The following is a 12,735-nucleotide window of genomic DNA, read 5'->3' as shown; positions in this document are numbered from 1 at the left end:
GTTTCAGTACTCAGAAGAAAGGCTACCTGGTAAATCCTACCTGGAAAAAGAAACACAAAAAGCCCAACACTCCAGTGTGGTGTGTAAGCATGACTCCCTGCTAAATAGCCAGTGCTTTTGGCCTTCTGCTTGAGGTTCTTTTCTCCATTTTAATTAGAGGTTCATTAGTGGGGCACTTTTTTTTTCTTTTTTTTTTTTTTTTTCTGCTTTTAGTAATACAGCTGAGAGATAATGAATAGAAACAACTGGAAAGTAGGGGGAGTGGAAGGAAGGGCTGGCAAGGTGATCTGAAATCAGAAGCTAGTGAAATAAAACCAAGATATATGAAAGGATATTGGAGCTTGGGGGAGAGCAATAATAAAGTTGAGAAATAACAGTTATGTCTGGAGACTATCCGAGCTGAGAGAAGGGGGGGGGGGGGGGGGGGTGTGGAAAGCAGAAAGTGTCTGTACAGGGCGTCCTTTCCTTGGAGGAAGGACTCTTTTGCACACAGACTTGGCGTGCTGCACCACGCTGTTGGGAGCAAAGCACACCACCTCATATGAAGACATCTGTGTAAATAGAGCAGCCGTCTTCATGCCAATTCAGATTAAATTGCCTTTCTGCCACTGATTTACAGCTCTCTCTTCCAGGTGAATGGCATGGACATCAAAAACGTGCCTCACCACTACGCCCTGTCCATCCTGAAGCAACCCTGCCACGTGCTGCGGCTCACGGTGCTGAGGGAGCAGCGGTACCGGTGCCGAAGCAGCGGGCTCAGCCTCGATGCTCACTGCAGCAGGGATGACAGCTTCCACGTCATTTTGAACAAAAGCAGCCCCGATGAGCAGCTAGGGATAAAGCTGGTCCGCAGGGCCGACGAACCCGGCGTGTTCATCTTCAACCTGCTGGATGGAGGAGTGGCTGCCCGTGATGGCCAGCTGCAGGAGAACGACCGGGTCCTGGCCATCAATGGGCATGACCATCGGTACGGCAGCCCAGAGAGTGCAGCCCAGCTGATCCAGGTCTGTCACCATGGCTTTGGGCACTGTTTCTAGACTTGGCAAAAGCCAAGAGATGCATTTTCACCATCCGTAGTAATGGTGCTGGGGACTAGATCAATAGGTGTGCATTAATGGGAGGGAAGGTGTGCTGTGTCTCCTTTCCCATCAAGGGTGGGAACTGGCACTTCTGAAATCTCCCTGGTGTCACTGCGGGCACGAGGGTGAATATGTGCATTTTCCTCCCCATGATGCCTCCTGCAATCATCTCACTTCATGGCTTTGTTTCAAAAAACAGGTCAATGTAAATCTCTGTATCCTTTATTCAGAGGGTGGCGAGGTAGGCAGGCTGCTCGGAGACACTGTAAATGTTCCATCTCTGGAGGTGTTCAAGGCTGGGTTGGATGGGGCCCTGAGCAGTCTGAGCTGGTGTTTGGAATTGGCTGGGCTTTAAGGTCCCTTCCAGTTAAAACCATTCTATGATTATATGAATCTATATATATACTCTGTATCTGCCAAAATGCAAACCCACTTGTACCCCAATGTCACAGAGTCCAACAGGGTCCTGACTCCCTCCAGGGGAGAAGGGAACAAACTAGAGAAGTCTAAGGCAACCACTGACGTGTTTTGGGATGAGCATTGCAGCATCAGTGACTTCCTGCAGGCATGTCTTACAACTGAAGGTACTCCATATTCATTGTGGATATTTCTAACCTAAATCCAGCATTAATTCAGATATTTTGGGGGTGAAAAATAAGGATCTTGTTCTGTGGTTTTTATAAATCTCAATTAGCCTTATGGAGAACTAAAGGGGTGCCTTTCAAATGCACTTAACAGCCTTGCCACAAAACTGTCACTGTCTTTCTCAGCTACAGAATCAGTGAACTTCTGCCTAATTTCCCCTCCAGAACCATTTTCACTAAATTTATTTCTTTACAGCCTACCTTCTTAGAAAACTTCAACATAAAAAGCAAAGCCAAGGATCTTTTGTTGCTTTTCTTTCTTATTTATAGTAGTCATTGTACTTGTGCAACTTTACATTTCATTTAAAGGGATGCACAATGTTCTCATATTGAAGAATTTCACATACCTGAATACGAAGATGTTGAATCAGGCTGGATGCTCCGCATTTCAGGGGGTATAATCAGGGTAACACGAGTCTGGCTGAAAGAATCTTTAAATGCAATGCATTCTGTGACAAATGTTCTCCCTCTAGCATAGGTTCACAGATGGTTGTTTGCCAACATTCATTGAAAAGTTTATGGCATAGGTAAAGATAAAGCCATTAGCTTGTCTTCATGCTGAGAGCAGGGCCTCCCACTCATCTGAGCAGGCACGTCCTGCCCGGGAAGCAAAACCGCATCCTTTTGCATAACGCCAGTTGTTGAAATTCTGGTCCAGCATCTTTCTGGATTACGTTATGTAGATCACTAACTGGGAGCAGAAGGCAGCAGTTGGGGAGATGTTAAATTCTCCAAAGGGAACAGAGACGGGAATGAAAACCTTTCTAAAAAATTGATATTCTTGGAACAGTTCTTCATGGCTACAAAACAAGGCAATAGTGCCTCATAAGCAAAAAACACATGTAGACTTGAGATGAAATGGAAAAAATGACTTAATGAGACCATTCACACACAAGTGTTTGAAAACACTACCAAAGTTCTTATTGGGTTCCAAAGAGTGGATGTTATTTATAATAATGCTTGAAATGCATACCAGTCTCTGGGAATTTAAACAACATGCCCATCAAAGGGGAGACTCAGGTTTCCAAACATCCAGGATTGAGCTGATGTAAGCTCTATGAATCACATTTTTCTAATACAAAATTCTTGGATCCTTTGTCTTTTTTTGCCATGTTTTTTCATCAATTATCACTTGCCTTTCCTGTTTCCATGCTATGCCAGAGAAAAACCATTATACTGAGGCCACAAATGTTTTACATTTGCTTGCAATATAGCATGTTTCACCTCATCCTCCCATTTCTCAACAGTACCCTGTCTGTTGAGATCTCAGTGTGTCACTGCACGTTAAGGTCTTCAAATTAACAGTGCTATATGCTTCTAAGACATGATTGGCTCTTTTAAAATCAGAATGAATGTTCACTGGTATGATAAAAGGTTGTAGTGGTTTATTATGCCAATCACAGCTGGGAGAACTTCACATTTCTGCGGAGTCTGATTAGTTTTGATTGCTAAATAATGAATAATAGAGAAAAATCTGATTCTTTAGTCCTGTAATGATTATACATCAGCATATGCAAAGCAGTTGTTAATCAGGAGATTAGGTGTCAGCCTGTTTAGAAGCTCAATCACAAGATCTGAAACGAAGAAAACACGTACCTGCTAATTAAGAATGTGCACACATCGTATCACTCAGGAGCTCGCTGCTTCCCATTTGCCATGTCATCTTTAGTCACAATCTTGGGTCAGATGTGGCACTTTTTAATCTAAATAATGTCCCACATCTGTTTCACGTGGGTGTGACATGAAAATGATCAAGGTTACAGAAGAGTAGGCAGTTGGTGTGAGGACATCAGCCCTATCTGCTTGGTTGGGCCAAGGTAACTGCACGGCTGCCTGGTTTCCAAGTGACTGCTTGGAAGTTGTCACCATGTCCCCGCCTCCCAACCTGCTTAGTGCAGAGGTTTTTCTTTGCAGCCCCTCAGTGCAGGCAGCCCTTTTGGCTACTGTTGTGCTTGAACACTGCACCTCCAGCAGCACTGGGTGTCACAGCACAGGTAACCGGAGGTATTTCAGGCTACTTTCCCTATCCCAGGGAAATATCTGCCAAAAGCAGCAGAATCATCAGCCTGGCACAGAAGTGACCTTAGGAAGTTTTCAGGCCAAAGCTTTGCAGAGCATTCCCCAATCTATGTTTGATTTGCTTTAGCCATAACACAGATTTTAATTCCAGTAGATTGTTTCCATTTTTACTTGTATTCAAACAAGTATTCAAAGCAAACCTCATTTCTTTAATTCTTGCATCAGTGTGAAGAGCAGAGAAGGGACTGAGAAAAATAAGCAGTAAAGGGGGAGGACAGGGGAGAGATCAGAATGAAGCAGTAATTAATGTTCTGATTGGTAGAAACAGTAGTGGGTTTGTATATGGAAGTACGTAAATACAAAAGCTAGTCGTCTTGTTTGGATAGCTCTTTAAAACACTTTAACTTCTGAGAAATTACTTAACTCGACTGACCTGGAGACAAATGCAGTGTTGCAATACTCTTGTTGAACTTCTGTTAGTCGATCCTCAGAGAATTAGTCACGTTTACAACCTTCCTCTAAATAGCCAACTTTGAGACCAACCATGTGGCAACAGATGAGCTTTAAACAGAAGCTGCATAAACTGAAGTTGTTTGTTTTAAGGAAAAATGTATTCTCATGGGGTCAAATGCCCTTAGGAGACTTGATAATGTTCAGCTACATTTTGAGTATTTTACAAACTGGAGACCTTGGAGTGCTTTCCTTTCTCCCAAGAGATAGAAGCCTACTTCTGGGTGCCAGATGAATACCCAAGGGTGTTGGTAAAATTGTTTGGTAACAATAAACCTGGTTAAAATATGTAGAAAGTTTTTTTTAACATATATATAGGTGTATACCAAATGATATATTATGAAGCTGTGGAGACCTTATTTGCTAGTTTGAAACCTAGCATCTCCCAAAGTGCAGGTAAGATAGCTAAGAAATTTGCATTTTTTTTACTGAGGTAGCAAGGTAGCACCTTCAAATAGCATGGACTGGACATGCAAATTTCAGACTTGCATGTGGAGGTTTGGTAGAAATAAATCGTTTTTTTTAAACATTAGTGATACTTTTAAAAGCGTTTTTAATTCTCAGTACTACTGAATCCACAGGAAAAGCAAACTGAACTATAAAAATGTAAATCCCAGGAGCCTCCCCATGGCATCTCTTGATTGTCCATGAGAGTTTTGATTTCAGTAGTGCAACTGGATCTGGGGTTTTCCAGCTGCTTATTCAATGGCAGCTTTCCTTGGAGCTCCTCCCCAGAGAGCAGGAAGTGGGTAGCAAGCACTGGAAGTGTGACACACCAGAAGCTGTACAGAGATGCTTGGTGGGGGTTCCAAATTAGATCCTTGATAATGACCCCCACACAAGCAGACAGGAATCCCTCTGGGACCAAATGCTGTTGCTCTATGCACTTGCTTGTGCCTTCTCATTCTCTTCTTCTGTGTTCTGGCACACTAGGATTTTACCTCTTCAAGTGGTGATGCATCCCTTTCTTCAAGCTGCCTTACATCTGCTGTGCTGTTACATACACATGGACTCTGTGGCACTGTTCTTCTCCACCCTCACCAGCTTAAGCTGGATCATGCTCCTTGTTGCAGCGCTAATTGTGTGGGGGTCTCTCCTGCAGCAGGCACATTGCTGGTCTGCCCTGGTGCGTGCAGGAGGACACAAGGAATGAACTGTGATTGCATTATCATGGGTCAGGTCACTACTTGCAGTCCTGTTCAGCTTGTTCTGGGTCATTGCAGCAAAGTGATGGGATTCACCCTGTGCTTCCTCCCGTAGGCCAGTGAGCGGCATGTCCACTTTGTGATATCGCGGCAGACCAGAGAGCAGCCCCCTGACATCTTGCAGGAGACGGGATGGATTTACAGCAGCAGCCCCCAGCCCTGTCCTGCTGAGAGGATCAGTGCCAGTAAGGTGAGGACACATCTGCTCTGCTGTCCTTGGGAGAGGGGACCTTTGTGTGGCTGACTGTGGGTCTCAGGGTAGCCTTTCTGGATCCAGTCACCAGTAGTGTCGTGTCTTATTCTGCAATTGAAATATAAAACTGTGCTCCTCATCATTTGTGCTCCAGGAAATATTTCTTCCCTCACTCAATTTGAGGTGAGAAGGGGAAGAGAAGGGGAAGAGGAATGGTGGGACAGTGGTGTGGTGGGCGTGGAGCTGGACTTGTGCAAAGACCTGAGCCACACAGGGAAACATGCTTTGATGACTATAAGAGGTTTATTGTTATATCTCCAACTGAAGAAATGTGTGCAGGAAACAGCTTTCATAGGTTGATCTAAGAGATTCCTATAGGCTTCTTGGAAGTTACAGTAGTTATTAATCTGTTGAATGTTTTTTAAGCTACAAATGCTTTGACCCAGCTCAAGAGCTGGAAGGTCCTCACTGGCCATGCCAAGCGTACCAGTTTTCTGCTGGATTTGGACACCAAATGTGCTGGTTTTGGAAGCTTGTGCTTGACTGTACCACTACTGTATGACCCCAGGGAATGTCATCTTTACAGCAGAAACACTGGGAGTGCCCTCCCCTGCAAGTAGCTTGGTATCCAGGTCTTGTCCTTGGGCTGAGAAGGACAGGGACAAAGGAGTATGGTGTTGGTCTAGAAAATGGCAGCCTGTGTCAGAGGGGCTTAGGTGCTCTCTTCTGTGTTTTAAAGACTTGCCTGCATTTCGAAAAGTGACTCTGACCATCTGAAGTAATAATTGTAAGTAGGAGTGATGCCACTCAGACCAAATTAAAGTGCTGTATGGAGGTGCTCCTGATGAGTGGCAGTGGCTTTTGTTTAATACTATGTATTAACTACAGTAGATTGAACATAGTTTTACTGTATGCAAGAACATCCTTGCAGAAATTAATTTCTTTATTTCACTAAATTTAGGTTACATTCCTGGTTAATTTATGTCAATTACTCTGAGTGTCACCCCTACACAAAGCCTCACAAGCTAGTCCTTGGCCCCCTGCACCAGGGGGAGTGTCAGGAAGGTAAACAGCAGGGCTGCTTAAATCCATCCTGCCTGATGGGCAGCCAGAAGTGCATCTTAAGAGACCTTTTGGCTGAACCAGATGCCAGATTGGGTACACAACTATCAGCCAGGAGACGAGCCTAGCTCTGCATTACAGATGCATAATGATACTCAATCTTTGCAGGTTTCCTTTAAAAAAACAAACAAAGAAACTCACTACATTTAGTCAGTGTTTTTAATGAGTAAAAAATATAGCAGTATATTTTTACTGTTAGTTTCATTTTCTGTGAAGTCTCAGTCCCAGCTCTCGGTAAGGATCAGCAGGAGTTAAATCATGGAGCAGTCAATGCCTGGTAGCCACTGGCCGGTAGCAGTAGTGCCCAGTTAATCATGCATCTGCAAAACATTACTTACTAATGAAGTAATGCTTTCCTTAGGGAGATATGTGTAGGACAGCAATTATATCATGTTGCTGCTATACGATTTCTAGTGATGCTTGGAGCACCTGCTAGTTCTACCATGGAGATCTGATTAATTGATACCATGTGGGACTACACTGCTTGTTTTTCATACACTGCCCTAGATCCCTGCTCCAGGTCCCAGAGATCATTTTCTCTTCCTATATCAAGAGGTATTGGACAAGTCTGGTAAATTCAACATTATTTGGGGGGACCTATAAGCTTAGCAGGTCAGCGTTAACCTTGCAACTGTCCCTCTAAGGCTAAAAAATCATCTTTTGTTGAATAGACCATGGCTTGTGGGGGGATTTCCTGTTTGCCTCAAGAGATGTGCGCCCCACTAGAGCGTGAGTGGGATGCTGTGGGCTTCTGCCCAGTGCCACTGCTGGGGCACTGTCCAGGTAAGATCAGAGCCAGGAAACAAAGCTTGGAGCTACTACCACCTCCCTTTGTCTCTGTGCTGGCAGTGGAGAGCCTGTCTCAGAGAAGATGCTCTGGCAATAGATCTGTAGATCAGTACAGCCAGTGGACGCAATTATCTTCATACACTGAGGGCTTTTGGGATTATACAATCACTACTGGAGTGTTATTTGCCCTTTTATAGAGTACAAGCATGTCAGTTTGAATTTCTCCTGCTTTTTTGCTGAAGGTTCAACTGAGCATCATTTGCAATTCAAGATCTTTAAACTCTAAGCTTTGGCAGGCTTAAAATGTTATTTTTTTTAAAAACAGACATTAGTGCAGGCATAATGCTTGCAGGCCTAGGGTCTGCACAGTGTCCAAGTGCAGCATGTGCTCCTTCTCACACACAAGGCAGCACAATGCATAGTGTCTGCAGTTTGCTACCAAGGGAGTTTGCTATGTGTGTGTGGTTTGGTGGATCTGCTACCTGCTACCATCGGTGGCATTGCTTTATTATGTGTGATGGATAGAATTATTGCTAACTGACTTGAATTTTTATGGATTTTAGGTGTTTATTTTTTTCCCTGGCCTCACCCTAGTGGGTGATGTTAGCATGTCAGGAACACTCTCTTTGAGGGAAGCAGCTCTCATGTACATAAGTATGGGCTACAAGTATTGCAAGCCTTGCATTTGGTGCCAAGAGTGAACTCCAGCTTCCAGCAGCCACCTTGTTCATGCAGGGGCTGAGAAATCACTTTGGGCCAAGCTGTTGCCCTCCCATCAACTTGCATCTGTCTGGAAAGTGTGAGAAGGCAGCTCTTTCAGGCTGGTACGGATGGTAATTGGGCATGTAATGCCGCCTCCTTTTGCAGTGGCAGTGATGGGCTGTGTGTGGTGTGCTGGGAGACTTGGGGCCTTGTAAACCATATTCTGGTCTGCAGGGTGGGGGGATGTGGCTTCTGCCTGGATTCAGAAAAGAGATGTCAGGATCACTCTCTTGTGCAGCAGAGGCTGCTGAGTAGGGCTGGAATGAAGAAATAGGCCAGATTTAATTTCTTTGAAGTCAGTGGGAACTGTGCCATTAATTAAATAACACTTATTTTTAATTGGAACTGATCTCTTGCTCCACTCTCACTAAATGCCCAGTAATACTTAAGTTGTCCCATTGCTTAAACAGGAGACATTCTGTGGACTTACAAGCAGGTTAACCTTCAGGTGAAATGCATCTTCCAGAAACAGCTATGTACTTTGCCTTCAAGACATGCATCATGGCTTTGATGTTGTGATAATCTGCTGTAAATATTTATTTTACAGTAAACATACCCCCAGATATTTTTTAAAAAGGAGAAAATGAACTGTTATATTTTTCTTCTGACCTCTGAGGTCGCTTCAAAATGAGAGGAGGACAATTGTTTGGAAGAGAATGCATCGAAATGCAGTCACTGATAAACACTGCCTTTCAACTGGTTTATTCATTATCAGTGGTCCTTCCAGGAAAGCTCTACGTGTGTTTACTAAAAAAGGCTTTGCTTCGCTTTCATCACTGCCTTTGTCTCAACTGAACCACCCTAATTCCTCTCTATCTGAAGCCATGTAAAAGGACGTGTGGATAGAGCAGCTTCAAAGGAAAACTGATCCTACGTGCTTGAGTATACAACTACCACTGCTTTTATGATTCTTTGCTGAAATGTAACAGGACAATCTGTTTGCCAGCACTGTTCAGAAAGCACTGATTCTTCAAAACTAGAGCCCTGTCTGGCTTATCAGCCAGCATTTGTGGTGCCTGGGACACGATGGAAATGGCAAGAGAAACAGGATTGCTCGGGTTCGACCTAAATCAAAATTGCATATTTTGTTACAGAATTACAAACTGCATTGTTGTGAAAATTAGTAGTGCCCTTCCACCATTCACTTCAGGAAGTGGTTATTTCCTGACAAAAAGCCATTCCCTTTCAAGGGGGAGAAAGGGCAACATTTTTTTTGTGCAAACGTGGATGAAATGTTTAGTTTGCACAGACACAGAACTCTACTGTGTTTAGAACATTTATACCTTGAAGACAAATGTGGTCTTTGGAATGATTGAAATGTGCTGTATTGGAACATCCATGTTCTATAAAGGAGAATGTCATAAAGCCTCAGAAATGTTTAGGTTCAGTTGGAAGCTGTAGACCCAATGACTCTGACACAGTGCCCATGTGCTGCACACAGAGGTTGGTGTGTCCAAACAGCTGCCTCAGCTTGCTGTTACTTGCAGTGATGAAGAGATCTTTTTCACCAATTTCTTTGCCTTTTTGTTCCCAAGGGTCTGCGGCTTCCTCAAAGATGAAGCCATTCCAGCACTATGTATGAGCAAGCACTCCACATCGCTGTCCCTGCACCACAGAATTCTCACCCAGGCTGTTCCTTTTTCCTCCCTATTCCCATATAACTCTGTTGCTGCTCTTTCCCTTCCTCCACCTTGGTGGTGGCAGCAGCACAGGCCCGCCTGCTCCTCTTTCTGCTCTGCTGGCACAGGAATCGAGGTGGGATGTCGCTGTGGGATCTGAAATTGATTGGAGGAGATTAATGTGGCTTTAAATGAGATTTATAGATTATTTTTGCATCTCATGAGTGTGAGGTCATGCTTGTGAATGAGAAGGGGGCGGGGGTTGCATGTGAAATACATTTAGCAGCTATTCTAGTTCCAAGAGGGCTTCTGCAAGAGGAGTGTGGTTCTTCATAGCCTGATAATTACAGAAGCGAGGAATAGTGGTGGTCCTAGCTGGTCTTAGCATCAACAACTTTTCTTTCTTCTTTTTAATCGTTCTCCATATTTATATTTCAAAGATCTACTCCTCAGAGTTTCATGGCTAAGACACTTTCGAGTTCGGTGGGGGCTGTGTCTGATTTTAAGGTGTGGGTTATTTTGGCTGTACTTCTGGCTCTGCAGAACCTAAGCCCAGGAGTGGCAAGCAGCTGTCAAGTGCTTTGGTATTCCCTAAGTATTTCCTGGTGAATACTTGCTTCAGTAGAAATTGCTTAAGCTGTCAGGGGGTCTCCTTGCCCACCGTGTTTGTTGTTGCTGTTTTTTGCCATCACAGAGCACTCTTCACAGTGTCACCTGTCATGAGAAAGTGGTGGCTGTCAGGAAAGATCACACAGAATCACTGGGAATGACTGTGGCAGGCGGAGCAACAAACCGAGAATGGGATTTGCCTATCTATGTGATAAGCGTTGAACCAGGAGGAGTTATCAGCAGAGACAGCAGGATAAAAACAGGTAAAAAGATGGGGATCTTGGCAGCCTGCTTTAATTCAAAGGGTTCCTTCAAAAAGCAGGGATAGTGCAGAACCATCATGCCCTGACACTTTCAGTTTCCCAGAGGCTTCTGTTGGGAGGCGGCAGACCAGAGGGTCTTAAGTCAGCCCCCAAAAAAGTAATAATTCACAGCAACAACCACCTCTGAGAAGGGAAATGTAGGCGTATTGTGGTAGGAAAAGCCTGCACCACTATCTCCTAACTGCTGAAATCTTCATTATACAACATTTGTGATTGTTCTGTGTTTTTTTTATGTACATTTCTGAGCTTGGTTGTCATATAATTTATGAGCTCTAAGAGAGATAGCTCAGCAGAATTCCCATCATATATGAAGTAATGCTAATGTCTTGTGGCTCAACATCTTGCCTAAAAACTTTGGTTTTGTACCTCCATTTGGCTTTTGATGCAATCAGAGGCATTCATGGATTCTCCCCCTCCATGAGCATAAGCCATCCGGAGCAAGTTGAGATATATTTTTTCAGTCTTTTTTTGCAGGAACTGATAGAGGGCAAAGGAATGGTGACAGATGCCACTGTTCTGGGGGTGCTATGTCTTCTCAGCTTCACCTGGTTACACTGTCCCGAAGCTGCAGGGAATTTCTTACTGCACAGAAGGAATTACTCTGCTCCTCACAGCACCAGGACAGTCAGAACAAGGAGAGAATTGGTCTTTTTGAGCCCTGCAGCCTACCCCAGCCTATGTAGGGATCTTGTTTTGCAGGAACTGTAGCTTCTCCTCATGCGTGTGACAACACAACAGGAGCAAGCAGGCAGCTTTTCCCCTCTTCTCCTGCTGGGAAATAACTGCCTCTCAGTGGGATGCATTTTCCAAAAAATAAAAAAAATATTTTAAAAAATAGATTCATTGTGAAGCAGACAACCCAGCATGGAAAATTCAGCCTGGTTAATTTGATAAAATTGGAAACAAATGAATACATGATGTTACAACAGTACCATAGGCTTCCAAGGTTTTGAGCAGCCTTAAGAGTTTTGCTTGCCTCCCGGGGCAGACCACAAGGAGAGGCTCACTCAGCAGTGCTGGGACTGCCAGCACGGGGGATACAGATGGGTGCTGTGAGAGCACCCCAGATTTGAAGAGGGGTGTCCCTCTGCAAGGACAACCACAGCGTTTATGGGATGTAGGTCAGGTGGTGCCATCAACAGCTTCATTGGACAGCAAGCTCTTGGATCCGGATTTTGCTTGTTGTCAATGGGGACACGTCTAAGCAACACCAGCAGGGTCTTTTCAACCATCTCTTTTTATCACAGGTGACATCCTCTTGAACGTGAACGGGATCGACCTGACAGGGGTCAGCCGGAACGAGGCTGTGGCCCTGCTGAAAAACACCAGCTCTTCGGTGGTGCTCAAGGCCCTGGAGATGAGGACATGTGATGGCCGGGAGCGCAGCGAGGCTGCCGAGCACAGCGAGTGGTCGCCGTCCTGGGTGACGTGGCTGGGGCTGCCCCGGTGAGTCCGGCTGTGGCCGCCTCTTGCTGAAGGGGAGTGGGAGGAAAGATTTGTGTTCTCTGGCAGTTCTCTTTTTTGGCTTGATTCATTGCCCTGACATGTTAATTAAATCCAGGCTCCGTCACAGACTTTCCTTTAAATACCTCCCCTTTGTAAGTGGGTATGTGTACATGGAAAATTAGACACGCAGATCCCCTCGCAAGGGAGGGAAGTATCCTGAGTTGTTCCAGTCCTGAAAACGTATCTGGCACTTAGGGAGTGAGAGGAAGAGCTTGTATGGAGGCCTTGGCTCGACCACCCTGCAGAAGGCAGAGCTGCCCCTCCTGCTGCTCCCAAGCTGCACAGCCTTCGTTCTCCCTTGCCAAAGGCAGCTGGATTGTTTGGCTTTGCCCAGATGTTGCACAGTGCATACAGT

At 44.7% G+C, this 12,735-nt stretch overlaps 1 protein-coding gene across 14 annotated transcripts in view; it reads left to right on the top strand.

Moving 5' to 3' along the window:
- LNX1 (ligand of numb-protein X 1) overlaps positions 1 to 12,735 on the top strand; it is a 105,197-nt gene that overhangs the window by 84,168 nt on the left and 8,294 nt on the right. For all 14 annotated transcript variants that reach the window (XM_052682901.1, XM_052682907.1, XM_052682909.1 and 11 more), the window contains 4 exons: positions 633 to 1,004; positions 5,513 to 5,647; positions 10,637 to 10,814; positions 12,122 to 12,320. In XM_052682901.1, coding sequence (XP_052538861.1) covers positions 633 to 1,004; positions 5,513 to 5,647; positions 10,637 to 10,814; positions 12,122 to 12,320 — 884 coding nt within the window. The remainder of the gene's footprint in view (positions 1 to 632; positions 1,005 to 5,512; positions 5,648 to 10,636; positions 10,815 to 12,121; positions 12,321 to 12,735) is intronic.

Source organism: Tympanuchus pallidicinctus, unplaced genomic scaffold (assembly GCF_026119805.1).
Source record: "Tympanuchus pallidicinctus isolate F22 unplaced genomic scaffold, pur_lepc_1.0 scaffold2, whole genome shotgun sequence".
Taxonomy (NCBI): Eukaryota; Metazoa; Chordata; class Aves; order Galliformes; family Phasianidae; genus Tympanuchus; species Tympanuchus pallidicinctus.
This window is presented reverse-complemented; position numbering and strand designations above follow the sequence as displayed.